Genomic DNA, 14,038 nt, shown 5'->3' on the forward strand with positions numbered 1-14,038 from the left:
TAAAACTATGGTGCTTTCAGACACAAATCCTAAATGCTGCAGAACTGGAAACAAACGTAAGGTCTAGATTTCTAATTATAGTTCTGCTTATGCTTCTTCAAAAGAAAAGGTACTTTTAAAATATTTTATTTCAATGGTACACTTATGATTTGAGACAGATATTTTAACGCTTGTTGTTTGCTTCTCCTAAGACTTGCTCTGTAAATTTAATTCTCAGATCACTCAGGAACAAGAGAAGGCATATCTGTAACAAAATAATTTTCCTGAGACAACTACATTGTGTACTGCCCTCTCCTACTACAGACATCCACACTGAAAATATTTAAGATGTTGAACCTTGTGGGATAGAACAGAGCATACATTCTGAAGATGCTGTGAAATACATACAGTAGTTTGGCAGTTTTACAAATTTGAGGTACTCTTACTCATTTTACTACCCCTTGCCTTTTGCATTTAACAAACCAAACAGCAAAGGTACAAGAACAAGAAATATCCTCTCTTGTCACCTTTGTTTTTATTTTAATTTGATCTCCTGCATTTATGCTTGAAAGACAGCAAGAGTCAGGAAGTACTGAAGCTCTTATCAAAATACCTTTTATTCCATCCCTTTACAGCCAACAGTATTGAAACAAACATTAGTTCCAGCAGACAAGAATAGAAGTCTACAAGTGCTTTTTAACATTTACTTTCATGCGTATTTTTAATTTAGATGTGGAATTGCATGTTCATCACTTCAAAAAGTCAGGCTTTTTTTCCCTTTAAAATTGTGTGCTTCACAATGGAAGAGCTCTGATTCTAACATGTACTACCAAAGAGTCCCAGTTTAAAGACAGCACTTGGAAAATTAACACACACTGCAGACTGACAGCACATCTGCTTTCATGGTCAGTGCATAGTAGGTAAGGTTGTAAGCAGAAAGCAATAGCTCTTTTATTTTAAATCCTCATGGAGACACTCCAACTACAATAAATATTCTCATGGGAGCAAGAGCAGAAGAAATAGCTATTACTCTTGAAGTTGATACTTTCATTCGCTGCGCATTAGAACTTTGTTGTAGAATGGAACAAGATCAAATATTAAAAAAACTATATAAAAATTAAATACTTGATTACAGTAGCAAGTCACCACTTCACAATAGGAAATCTCATCTCTTGGAATTATTATTGATCGGAATTCTCACTTGTTTGTTGGGTGTTGGATACTGGTAATTCAAGACTTGCCCATAATAGAGGCTCTGCTTTTCGCATAGTAACCTCAATCTTTGTAGCTGTCATGTTCACATAACTCCTCTTTACATCAATTACCTGAAACAGAAAACATATTTCACACTTCTCCTCAAGAAATAAACATTCAGAGGTTTGGAATGAAGTTAGAAACAGTATCTTATCATGAGACATCAGCAAATATTTAGGCAGGTGAAATTCCCTCTTATCTGGACAAAAACAGCTATCTCCCATCCTCAAGTTATAAATGTGTGTCACAAAACATGTGACTAATGCACACAGTATGCATACAACAGATCAAGTCAAAGAGTTTTCTGTAACACAACTATCATATCCATCATATCCAGGAAAAGATCTTAGGATAAATTGGCTTAGAAGGGGTTTCAAGAAGTCACCTCATCTAACCTGCTGATCTAAGAAGAGTCAAATAGTCACTCAGGGCATTAGCTTTAGATTTGAATTTAACTATTGAATGATATGCAATTGAATTTCTTTCAATAAGCAAAGAAAGCAGGAAAAATAAACAGCTTTTAAAGAGAAGCAGCTGAAGGTTTGTGTGTTTTGTTGTGCTTGTTTTTTTTTTTAGAACAGAAAAATGGCTCTTATACTTACTCCCCATAATTTCACATTGCGATGAAATTCCTTTTCTCCTTCAAACACAATATGGATATTTAACTGAAGAGGAAAATCAGCAGAAAATTTAGTCAGACTAAGAACATGAAGCACCTCAACTATGTTTAAGTATGCTTAAGTAAAATGCATTACATCAGGACTCAGATCCTACATGAAAAGTGATCAAATGGTCACTCACACACAGAAGTGGAAATACATTCTACGAGACTGTGACACAGTACCACAGTGTGCATATAGTGGAAATCCTTGCATTTTGTCCAAAAGAGGAAGAAATCACAGAAACATCATTTTTAGCACTCCCTAAATATTACTGCCTGTGAAACCGCCATCAAGAACAACGTTCAGTTACTTCAAGTCAAACACAATGGAATTAATAACCTGTAATTATTTACATATGTGCCAATGGAAGTCATTGCACTCAGGATTTAATTGCAGAAGTCTAATTAACGATTTTTTGCAGCCTTATCAAAGTACAGATGTCTCAACAGGAAGGAAAAAAACCCAAACTACATATAATTAAACACAAGGGTCAAGAATGGCATCTTAAGGCAGACACTCACCACTGTGCTATTTGCTTCTACATAGCTCAGATCAGGAACAGAGTTCTTAGCATATATAGAAACAGTCACTTCTCCTCCAGTCTGATGCCAATCATGCCTGCATGGAACTACTTTCTTCCCCTATATAAAGAAAAGGTCATGGAAAAAGAAGAATTCAGAAGTATTTTTTACAATATTAGGATAAAATTCTGCGGCTATTCCAACAGCCAGTAAACACAGCTACGATATGTTCAGAAGTGAGAGCAAAACACTTTTTTATATACACTATACACACATGTGTATAAAACTATAATAAATATATGTTTCATGATAGAAAATATGGGAATAAAAGAGGGGCACTGAAATGCAATAGAAATATTTTCTGTTCGATCAACCTCCTTTTCAAGACTGGAGTTTTCCAGCACGTAGCAGTATGGAACATAAAGAGAAAAGAAATCAGAACTCCAAGAAATTTTTGTATCGCTGCAAAAAATTAAGTATTCCTCCCTGTTCCCAAATGCATGAAAAAAATGAAATAGTAAAAAAAAAAAACAAACAAAAAAAACCCCACAAGATCCAAACGAGTAAAAAGATAAATTTAAAAACAAAAAAAATCTGCAGTCAAACAACAGTCAACTAGAAATTCATTACCTGAATAGAAAAACATTTAATGAATTTCTTAACATTTGAGTAACTACTCTACAAGGCTACTTTCTTGCTTTAGGTTTATCACTTCAAATTTTCTGTTGGTTATTTATGTATCTGAAACTACTGCTTAGATACAAGCAAATCTTAAAAGCAAGCAGCAACCTTCTGAGTAAGGAAGTAAAGCACTTGGAAAGCAGTCATTATAAAATGGGGTAACAGAATCACAGCTTCGGTAATAAATCTTTGATTTTCTTTTGTTAAGTGACACGTTTGCTGCATCAAACTGAATTTACCTCAGCAATTAAGAATATTAATAAGAAATGTCTGTTAAGCTGCATCCAACAGTAAGCCTCTCTATTAAAGCTGAATTTGCCAAGAACACTTTTACATTTAAACATGCATTAAGGCAAAGAAAGGCAGAAGCACACTTGTGATAGAGTACTACCACAGATCACTTCAAACTCCTTTTCTGTCCTGCCATGCTGTGCACAGTATCCTACACATTATTTCATAGGTAGTGATACAAAGCAGCTCAACAATAATAAACCTCAAACAGCCTATGAACTACGTTTCAGTACTGAAAGTTTAGAATAACCAGCTGCATAAGGCCATGCTAATGGTACTCACTGCATCCTTTTTAGTCCATACGTGTGTTCCTGTTGCACAGCCCTCTTGGGCTAAAAACGTATTGAAGTCAGATGTTTTCCTTTTACAGCAGCTCCAGTATTTCATCCTTTAAAGTTTGCAAAGAAAGTAATGAAAAAGCAATCTTCAGGACATCGTTGTGGATACTATCGTTCCTTTAAGTAGAATTATTATTAATTTAGTAGACGTTTTTCAGTCATTACTATTTTTGATTGCAAGAAATACAGAATGAGTACAAGACAACATCTATGACAAGAGCAGTAGCAGATTAAAGACTAATTAAAAAATTAAACTGAGTACCAACCCTTCGTGAAATATAGGCACGCCAGAATGGTACTGACACACTTCTTCAGTGCTGTGTGGTCCCTGGTATGTCTAGTGAAACAAAGCATTTTACCATTACAGCAAGTTGGACCAAAGTTGAATAAAAACAAAAAAGAAAACAAAACACAACAAACAAAATGAACACTGAACAAAATACGATATAGCTTTCCAGCAGTTAATCCAAGTCCAATCAGAATTATTATTTTGAAAAGATATCTCCATTCACAAAAGCTTCTTTGGCACACCATGCTTACAAGCTATGCTTTGTATTGCTTCAATTGATACAGCATTGGTGTCACCATTTATGTTCACAGAGGTCACTTGAAAAACACTCTGAAAATTCAGAGGGAGTACTTAAAATAAAGTTGCCATTCATAAAAAACATGGATTCTCAAAAGAAAATAAATGATATATCTCTGATACTGAACACTACATCAGCTCTTCCTAATACAAACAAGTGAATTACATGAATTCCTCCCCCACCACAGTTTCAGCCAAGAGTCCACATCTGTCAGATGTACAATGAATTACCAACTTAAAATTTACTTTTCTGTACACAATGGTGGCAGCAAAAAAACTTCACTGTCTGTTTCAGTGAGAATGTAATAAAAAGTCTAATTTCAGTGTTAGATGTTAAAATATTTTCTTTGGGGATTCTTTGGGCAGGATGCACTAAGTGGTAACCTCTGAAAATGCTTCTGAAGAATATACTGGTATGTATGTACATAAAAACAATTCAAGTGTTAACAGTAAGTCACCTCTTATCAATATTTTGTTTAGCATTTTAAGGTAAATGTTTCAGTACTGTATGTTTGGTAAGCTTATATTGTATGTTTGGTAAGCTTACTAATTAGAAGTTCAGGATGGATAACAAAAGAAAGAAATCTTAGACCTACTGCATGCACAATACAAAATAGCTCACGTGTGTCAATACTAATGTATGTTAACAACTGTATATTTGTTAAGCCCACTGGAATTTAGCTTATTTCCAGTCAATTTGTAGCAGAAAGAAAACAAAAAAAAAGAAACAAAAAACAGAACCCCGCATGTAATGGTTTAGGAAGAAGGCATAAAGGTGGAACTGAATGACTTACTTTTGAACAGCCTGCATTTTTACATGGTGTCCCTATCTTGATTTCATCACTGTCCTCCTCTGTAAACACAATCATATTGTAGAAAAAAACAGCTTACAATAAAGAAGTTTACAATGTAAAAAACATTTTGTTGCTATTGAGAATTTAAAGGAATTAAAGAGTAGATTACAAAAAAAAAAAAACCAAACCAAAACAAACCAAACCAAAACAAACAAACAAAAAAAACCAAGCAACTTCTGCACGTTATTGAAGTCTTCCAGAAGGGTACAAAGAAAGAGAAATTATGCTAATATTCCAATAACTTTATTATTTCTGCCTCAGATTTTAGCTTCTATACATGTACACTGTTTTAAGTGAAAGAAAGAAAAAAAAGGCTAAAAAGGATTGCTACAATCATACACAAAGAGAAACAATCAGAAGACGCCAATCACTCATTATGTTTGGTTTATAAAGACTATCAAAGGATCCAACTGCTGCCTATAAATAGACACAAGCAAAGAATCTGAATATCAAGTACAAAAAAAAGCTGAACGACATTTTTTGCTAAAACATAAAAGGGTATAAAATTGCCATAAATGCACACAGATTGAATTCAGCAATTCTAGTGTCTCTAAAGGAATTAAATTTGAAGTGATCAGTGAGATGAAAAGAGGAAAAGCAGACAAGGGAGAACCAACCAGTTTTCAGGGGAATGTCACCGGTTACGAATAAGCAGCTCCAATAATTGCAGTGGGAACGTATTCCACCTACTACACAAATTCCCACACTGTTCACATTTATCTTGGATTATAATTCTACAGAAGGAAAGTTATCTCCCAGATTACTGAGAACATGAATAATCTTGTCAAATAATTGCCTTAGAAAGAAACAACAAAAAAAGTAATTTGTCTGACAGTAAGTATCACATATCTACTTAACTTCCTTATATCCTTACCTTTTTTCTCTTCGTTTTCTGATGAGAGTTTCAGTTTATCTAGAGCTTGCTTCAAGGAAGCTGAAACTTTCAGCTGCAAATTTGTCATTGGCTCATCTGGGCTAAAAAAAAAAATAAAATAGTCCATGCATTCATATCAACTTCATGGAAAATAACTTATAAAAGATGACAGTAGTAACTTTTAATCTTTTGATAAGGCCCTTCTTTCTAACGTCCCTTGAAGTAACAAACCAGATTCCTTGGTGTCCATTCTTACAGATTAGAAATTTCAAATGCCTTTCAACAAAGGTTGAAAGCAACTAAGTGCTGTACAACAAAAACAAATCAGAGAGATTAGGGAATCTACATACAAACTCCTTAATGTTTACTGTTAAGAATATATGAAACCATAGACATTACTACAAAACACTTTATAAGCTACAGAGCTTTACACTGCAATTTTGGTTTGCCATGCAGCTAAATGCTCAGCAATCCAGTGCTACCTTGTCTTAAACAGAATTCTTTTAGCTCACTTCGAAGTTAGAGACAACATAGTAGAGACATCACTGCTAGCAAAACCAAACTCTTTGGGAATTTTTACAATGTATGAAATGAGTAACACTTAATAATCAAACAAGCTTTAATTTGGCAAATCAACCACCAAACCAAATTTGGGAAAGAAAATGGGTTTTGTATACAATACCTTGGTCTTTTAATTGTTTCCAGTGGTTTTGGTGCTTGAATGATGTGTTCCTGAAATTTGGGTTTCAGTTCAGCTAGCTCCTTTCGCTCAGTGGTACTTTTGACATCTGGTTTAACAGGCTCAGGAGGTTTCTCACTGTTATGGAGACCCTTTGTACAGCCCTATCAGGGAAAGCATATGTTTTTATGCTTATACTCAAATGCTGCAGTTGCTGCAGTTTTCGATAAGTGTGCACTTATAAATAAGTTTATTTTTTGTGCACACTTACCAAAAACTGCAGCAAGTTCTTTTATATCTTCAGATCATCTTCCACTTTAGCCCACATATCACATTGGCCATGAAGGTAATCTTACAACTATGACAGAAAATACCTTCATCTGGATACACTTTAAAGAACAATACATATTTTTTACAGTTGAGGGAAAAAAAATTGTCCTTCATTCCTACCAAGTGTAAATAAGTTTTGACAAAACAAAGCCATGTCTATTAAAGCTTGAAACATAAGATGCAGCTACAGCTTTAGAGCAAGAAAATCAGCGTATCCAAGATTTAAGACAGCTGTAAAACAAGTAAGCAAACTTTAAACATGTAAGCAGATGTACCACTTGATATTTATCACTGTGATTTCACAAGCGTAATAACTGCAAATAGACATGAATACATACCACAATGCTTAAGAAGTCAGAGAAGTCTGTTGTTCTTCTCTTACAGCACGACCAACCCTATAAACAGTTTGGAACAAAAATAGAACAAGTGTGACTACCCTACTTAGCTGCAGCTTCTGAAGGACCAGTTCTATTCTTTTACAAGATGGGACAATATTTTCAATCCCCTGCATTTTTAGAAGCCAAGTACAGCTGTTCCTTCTGCCAATTTCTACTTCACTCATGTTGCCTTAATCAGAGAATTCACTGAACATTTTCATGATAAGTTAGGTGCCAACTCCATATGAGAGAAAGCAGAAATGTTACTTCAACCCTTAAGTTAACATTTGAGAAGAATAAACAAATTTTATACCTGAGACTACATTCACCTGTGGCAAAAGATAAAATGAAGAGACTTCCTTTCTAGTCAGATCTCTCAAGTACTCATTTCCCCCCACAGTTTTGGAGATCTGCACTGCAGATACACGTTCCCACCACATTGAGAGCTGAAGCAGTGAGGCACTGGCTCACTGTTCAAGTAGATGGTTTGAAAATATACTTAAAATATTCACTTTTTACACAGTCCAAGAGGTAAAAGGTTAATCTCTGCTCACTTGGATTACCTACAATCCACATTAGGAAGAAAACCTAGAAAACTATGATAAATTTAATTAGGCCTAGAGTTAGAAAAGCAGGGGTGAGAGGGAAGAAACTGAACCATGCTCATTTAAGAGAAAGCAAACACAGCCTTTTGAGGTATCTTTATAATTTTTGTCCTTGTAATTACGTAGAAGTCTTAAGCACTGTACTATGAGTACAGTTACAACCTTATTTAGACTATGGCAATTTATTTTCTTTAACTGAATTGTACTGCACAGCAAAATCACCATCAGCTTACAGAAAATGTGATAACCAGCACACAAGTACCTCCATGTACTCCAAACCGCCACATGACTGGACATGGATGAGACATACTGTCAGCAGAAGCAGTTTCTAAATACCATGGAAAACTGCTTGTTCCACAGTTAAATAACAGCTCCAAATCCTATGAAAGGCCACTTACGCTTCAACTGTATTAGTATTTTGAACAGTGCTGGGTCCTGGACACCAGATTCCTGACCTGCTGAATGGTTAAAAAGTATTTTCAGTACTGTTTTGGCCTACCTATGCAGTTCTCTGTCAAATAATTCCCAACAGGCATTGTGTATATATCAAGCAGATCCTGAAGCAGGAAAACAGTTCAGTAGAATGAATGCGGGCTATGGAGTTGGCCAAAGCACACACAGCCATCACAGATATATTTAATTCATTACTGAAGATTTATCCTGAGAACACTGGACAGTTACACCAGAGGCAACGGGTGAGCAGTCCCAACTTAACCAAAGTATCAGGTTATCAGGTTAACATAATGCAATTATTTTCTGCGGCAGACAAATGTCACACTCACGTTAGTGCTCTAGTTGTGTAAGAGTGCATGCACCTGGTCTACATTCCAAGCAGATTAATTAACAGAGAGTAAGATAACTCTCAATACCTCCAGAGATCTATTCACAGGACCTGATTAAACTGTTGAGAGTCAAATGACAGAAACAAGGCACATGAACTTGTATGACTTAAACCATATGGATACAGTAAGCTACACTAAGCTTCTTCTGCAGCTTTGTGGAATTTCATGGGGTTGCTCAAAAATGACAGACCGGACAGAGAGACTGACAAAGAGAAAGAGGAAAAGAAGTGCACTGTTTTACATATATGGAAAAAAGGTGAGACTTAAAAAGGCATTTGCATACTCACTTTGAGAGCATCATGAAAGACTGGCACACCTGGATGATACGTGCATGAATCTAGAAAAAAATGGTTATTATTAATATTCAGGTGTACCAAGAATTCTTATCTGTTTGATCACAAACATACAAGCACTATGAGTTCACTGAAATCAATAAGTATCTTGTTCTTACACCACTGCTTGTGATCTCCTAGGTTGTTTGAGGTCATGAAGACAGAGGCCAATCTCCAACATGCACAATTTAGTTCTGTCAATACTATCAATTGCTACTAGGTTCTGTACAAACGATGCTAAAACACTTCTTTCATTAATTGAACCGTGGATATTCATAGATGTTTATCAACATTACAGTTTTCTACATAGCAACTGTTCCTTTTACTTAATATATGTACACTTTCCAAGTGTAATATAACTGCCTTCACTATGTAACACTTCTGACATATACCGTATGCATAATTTAATGATGCGAATCAAAAACAAGATGGGAAATACCAGCTGCATTCCAGCCTTTAAAGCAATTTGGTTTTTTATTTCTATTTTTTGTAGAAACAGCTAAAATTAAAAATGACACAAACAGTAACATTTTTTTATAAGCCTCCATAAAACACAAGTGTGCATAATACCACATTTCAAATAATAAGATGAGCAACACACAACTTTACTAATACGCTGCCTACAGATTTTAAGTGGACTATTGACAAATCAGTATGTTTTCTATGTGTGTGTGTATATATATATATAAAAGTATGTAGAATTTGAAGGACTTTTTTCTCTTGCTTAGTATCTTCTTTCATCATATACTCAGTGCTTAAGTCTCAAGCACTAATGTGTTCAGACAGACATACTGCCTTATGATGATGTTTCTTATCTCAGTCAAAAGGAACACATTTTAGGACATTAGTCCTTCAGGAAAACTTACATATCCTCATACTACCACCAATACTTTCAGCTTCAGGATGAAAAGCTAATGCTAATAAAGCTTCTAAGAATAAAAGAAAATACATTTATTTTATACAAAGAGCACAAGGCTTCACTGTTTTTGTTTGTTTGTTTTTTACTTAAAAAACAAAGGGTGCTCTTTTCCAAATTTATGAAAGCATGCCATCACAAGCATCATCATGGTAGCAGAACTAAGCTATCTGCACCTCAGATTATTTTTGAATGAGAAGACCTAAATTACTACTTAGTACATGAGTTGAAAAGAGAGGTGCTGTTAATTAGAGCTATGTTTCTCAAAACTTAGAGACAATCTTAGAAACAATTCAGGGTAGCTATCCCTCACATATCAGATGCAGACAAGCACCTGTTTGGCCTGTTTGTCCATTTGGCCAAGCCCAGTCCTTTCTCCTTGTTTCCTTAAGCCCCCTTGGCAGGCAGTATATTATGAAGAAACAACAACCCACTCTCCGCTGCTATCTCATGAGAGCCATGTGCACGCAACAACAGAAGTTGCAGAGGCAAGCAGCTCTACAGTGCTTCTAGAAGAGGCAGTGGCAGTTTATCTCTAAGCAGTCTGACCATCCTGTGCCTCAGAGAACAGAAGAACATCCCTTGTTACCATTTGTACTGAGACCAGCAACACTTGTCTAAGTGAAGTTTACATTCATAAAAAATATCCTGTATCTGATTAGCAGGGAGTAGAAAGGATCAGGACACACATCAGCAGTATGCAGAAGTATGATCGATTTCTGATTTGTTTGAGTTCAGCTTCCAGCCTTTGGGTGCTATTCAACATTTTTTCACCTCACCTCAGCAGTGCTGTTAATACCTCTAATTAAAAACAAAACAAAACAAAATGCTTTTCAAAGCAATCAATATTTCTCTCTTCACTTCTCAATGAAGAGAGAAATCATTTCAAATCATTTCTGTAGATGCAAGTACCACACTGTCATGTTTCTTTAAATGAAAATCTGATGCTCAAATCAATTCCAGTCTACCAGTGCACACACTGTTGCCTGCTATTACTTTACTACTACATCCCTGCTTACCCATTCTTATACTTCTTGTTACAAGGCAAAGTAGAAAAAACAGTAAAGGTTTTCCAAACTTAAAGGTATTTACGACGGAATCCTACTGAACTCTTGATGACAAAGTGAGGTATGTCTACATATAACTTACAAATGATTTGCTGCCCTCTGGAAGCACTCCAATACTTCACCAGCTATGCTTTGCAGCTCAGAAGCAATGGAAGTTCATTTAACTCAATGAACTTTATCCAGCTCCTCGGGAATGTGAATGTGATCGGGAGGGTGCTGATTCCACTCAATTTCTCAGTGTTGGAATAAAACGTAGATAACATGAAAAATATTGTATGTGAAGAGCTTATAAACAGTTCACAAAGAAAGATTCAGGCTGAGAAACAGAATGGATCAGAGGATGCACTTTAAAGTAACAGAGTTTGAATAATGGAGACCAAAGTTAAACAAAGTTGAAAGGTCAGATAAAAATCTAGGCTATCACTGCTTTCGACTCCAGCTCACCCCACCTCAGAAATATGTAAAATAACTTTTCATCAGCTCTATGATCACGTTGATCCTGCAGCTGCAATACCAATACCCTTGACAAATGAGCTAAGCCCTTCAGTTCTGGCAACAAACCAAATAAAACCGCATTAACAAAGATTCTAATTGCAGCCTAAAAACAAAGCATTGCAGTAAAGTGAGGAAGCTGAGACAAACGTGTACACCTTCAACCTCTTTGTGAGCAACACCCTTTTAAATCTATACAGAAGTATTACATTACACCACTGTATTAGTGGCAAAATTGGATGTGGTATTGAAATGGATTAGAAATGTCCACACGGTCATTAATTCCCAGAGAAATAAACTAAAACTTTACTGCCCCTTTTGGAAGCTAAGTTCTACATCCAACACTGCACAGCTCTCCAACTGTATGGATGTAGCTAGTTGTTACTGTATCTGAAATGCATGTTAAATTTGTACCTTGCTAGGCATGCCACAAATGATTTCATAACTGTGTTCAGTCATACCTGTGTAGTCATACCTTTAATGCTTTCCCTGAGGCTGTTTTTTCTGCCTCTCTTTAAAGAGGCACTGCATCCTTTGTGTCAGCCAGTTGCCACCTGATCATTTGTTTGAAACAGTGACAGCTTCTACAGAAAATACATGCACGTTACACCAGCCCTCTGATTCTAAAGAGAACATTAAAGGCCTCTTACATCAATCATTGCTATGGGATATCTATTCTGTAGGCTGAAATTGTGATACATCCATAACATCTTTGAGGCCTGTGGGCCTCATCTTCTATTTTTGTTGGGGAAAAAAAAAGATATAAAAACCTCCTCATAACTATTGATCCTAAGCTTAAGTGATAGATTATATCAATATAAAGCTTATCAAAGATTACAGGAATACATATTTTGGTGTCTAATATGCATTTCACTTAATCCTTAAGACTTAAATGTTCTCCCCAGCTCTAAAACACTTAAAGCTGACAGCTAAATGCAGCTAGATAGGGTCTTAGATGCCCAAGTAGCCATCGCCTTATTGATCTTAGTGAAGTGTAGTGGTGCTGAAAGCTTAAATTACTCTCTTTCAGCTAAACATGTTAGACCTGGTCTTCTAGAGTGCTCTTGAAAAACCGCATCAGAACTGCCTAGGCCAGGACACAGGAACTCCAAGACCCAGTCACTTACTGAATAAACTTCATTGTAGGAATCTGCCTGTCACAATCACACAGTTAGCATAGGGCCATGTCCATCAGGTCTGGTCCACTCCAACTTATATCACGTACATCAGAAAACATAGTGAAAAACTGTTGTTACAACAATGACAGCAGGTCATAAAGACCTAATGAAAGTTTCTGATATAGGAAAACCTATCTAAAGCCTATCTACTTTGCTTTTTGAGCCGAGCTGGAGTGGGATAGGATTTCTGAATGGCAGCATTCCAAAACCGTGTGCCCACTTTTGCTGTTCCTAACGTTAGCAAGCCTTACACAAAGCGCTGCCCCTCTCTTTGGAGATATTTATCTCACAACAATAACATTTTACGCAGTGATTTCTTAGTCGCACGTGTCAGATAGCATCAGCCGACTTCTAAACTCGTGCACTGCGCTAGAAATTACGCTACCACAGAAGGCCCATCCCCTAGAAATTAATCCTCGCAAATCAGACGAGTTGCAAAGCTTGTTGAGAACTGCAGCCGGTCGGACGGGGGGCAGCCCGATCTACTGGGGGGCAGCCAGCCCACAACAGGGCACTGGAACAGATGGGCTTTAAGGTCCCTTCCCACCCCAGCCGGAAGGACAGGCACTCGCTGGCAGCCCCCAGGCGGGCAGCCGGGCTGCGGGCTCAGCCCTGCAGGCTCAGCCGCAGCTCAGCCGTCCTTCGCTATCCAGTCAACCTGCGGCCGGGCCCCGTCACCGCCCGGCATCCCGGCTCCCTCAGGTCCCCGCGCCGTGACGGACCCCCCGCCCCGTCCTCACCCTCCGTGTTGGTCTCGGGGTCGAAGCGCTGGCCGCAGCCCCGGTTGTAGCACAGCAAGGACATGGCGGCGTTCCGCGGAGCAGAGGAGAGCAGCGGCAGCGCGGCGAAACGGGATGCGGCAACCGGAAGCCGAGGGGTGATGGGGGGGCGGCGCGGCGGAAGCAGCCGGCCGCAGCCTTCCGGAAGCTTCACGAAGCTTCGGGGGAAGGGGAAAAAGACCAGCGGTCACTGCGCATGTGCTGCCGCGCGGCGCGGGAGCCGTGAGTGCTGAAGGGAAACCAAAGAGCCCGGAGTACCGTGGCGGGGCGCATGCGCACGGCGGGGCGCGCGGTGGGCGGGGCGCATGCGCGTGGTTTGGCGGGAAGGTTGTGTGGAAAGGTTGTGTGGGGTGGCGGTTGCGTTTTGTCCGCAGCGACGTGGATTGGAGATGATGAGTGTA

At 37.8% G+C, this 14,038-nt stretch overlaps 1 protein-coding gene across 1 annotated transcript; it reads right to left on the reverse strand.

Annotated features, from left to right (window-relative positions):
- Positions 1-1,160: 1,160 nt before the first annotated feature.
- CHORDC1 (cysteine and histidine rich domain containing 1) lies at positions 1,161-13,662 on the reverse strand (the record flags this gene model as incomplete). The annotated part of the gene is made up of 11 exons (XM_079549686.1): positions 1,161-1,304; positions 1,836-1,898; positions 2,417-2,536; positions 3,671-3,776; positions 3,993-4,063; positions 5,107-5,165; positions 6,041-6,141; positions 6,723-6,883; positions 7,388-7,444; positions 9,161-9,210; positions 13,599-13,662. The coding sequence occupies 11 exons, from the start codon at positions 13,660-13,662 to the stop codon at positions 1,161-1,163; spliced, it is 996 nt and encodes a 331-aa protein (XP_079405812.1).
- Between the last annotated feature and the right edge of the window lie 376 nt (positions 13,663-14,038).

Source organism: Tetrao urogallus (assembly GCF_951394365.1).
Source record: "Tetrao urogallus genome assembly, chromosome: 1".
NCBI classification, from domain to species: domain Eukaryota; kingdom Metazoa; phylum Chordata; class Aves; order Galliformes; family Phasianidae; genus Tetrao; species Tetrao urogallus.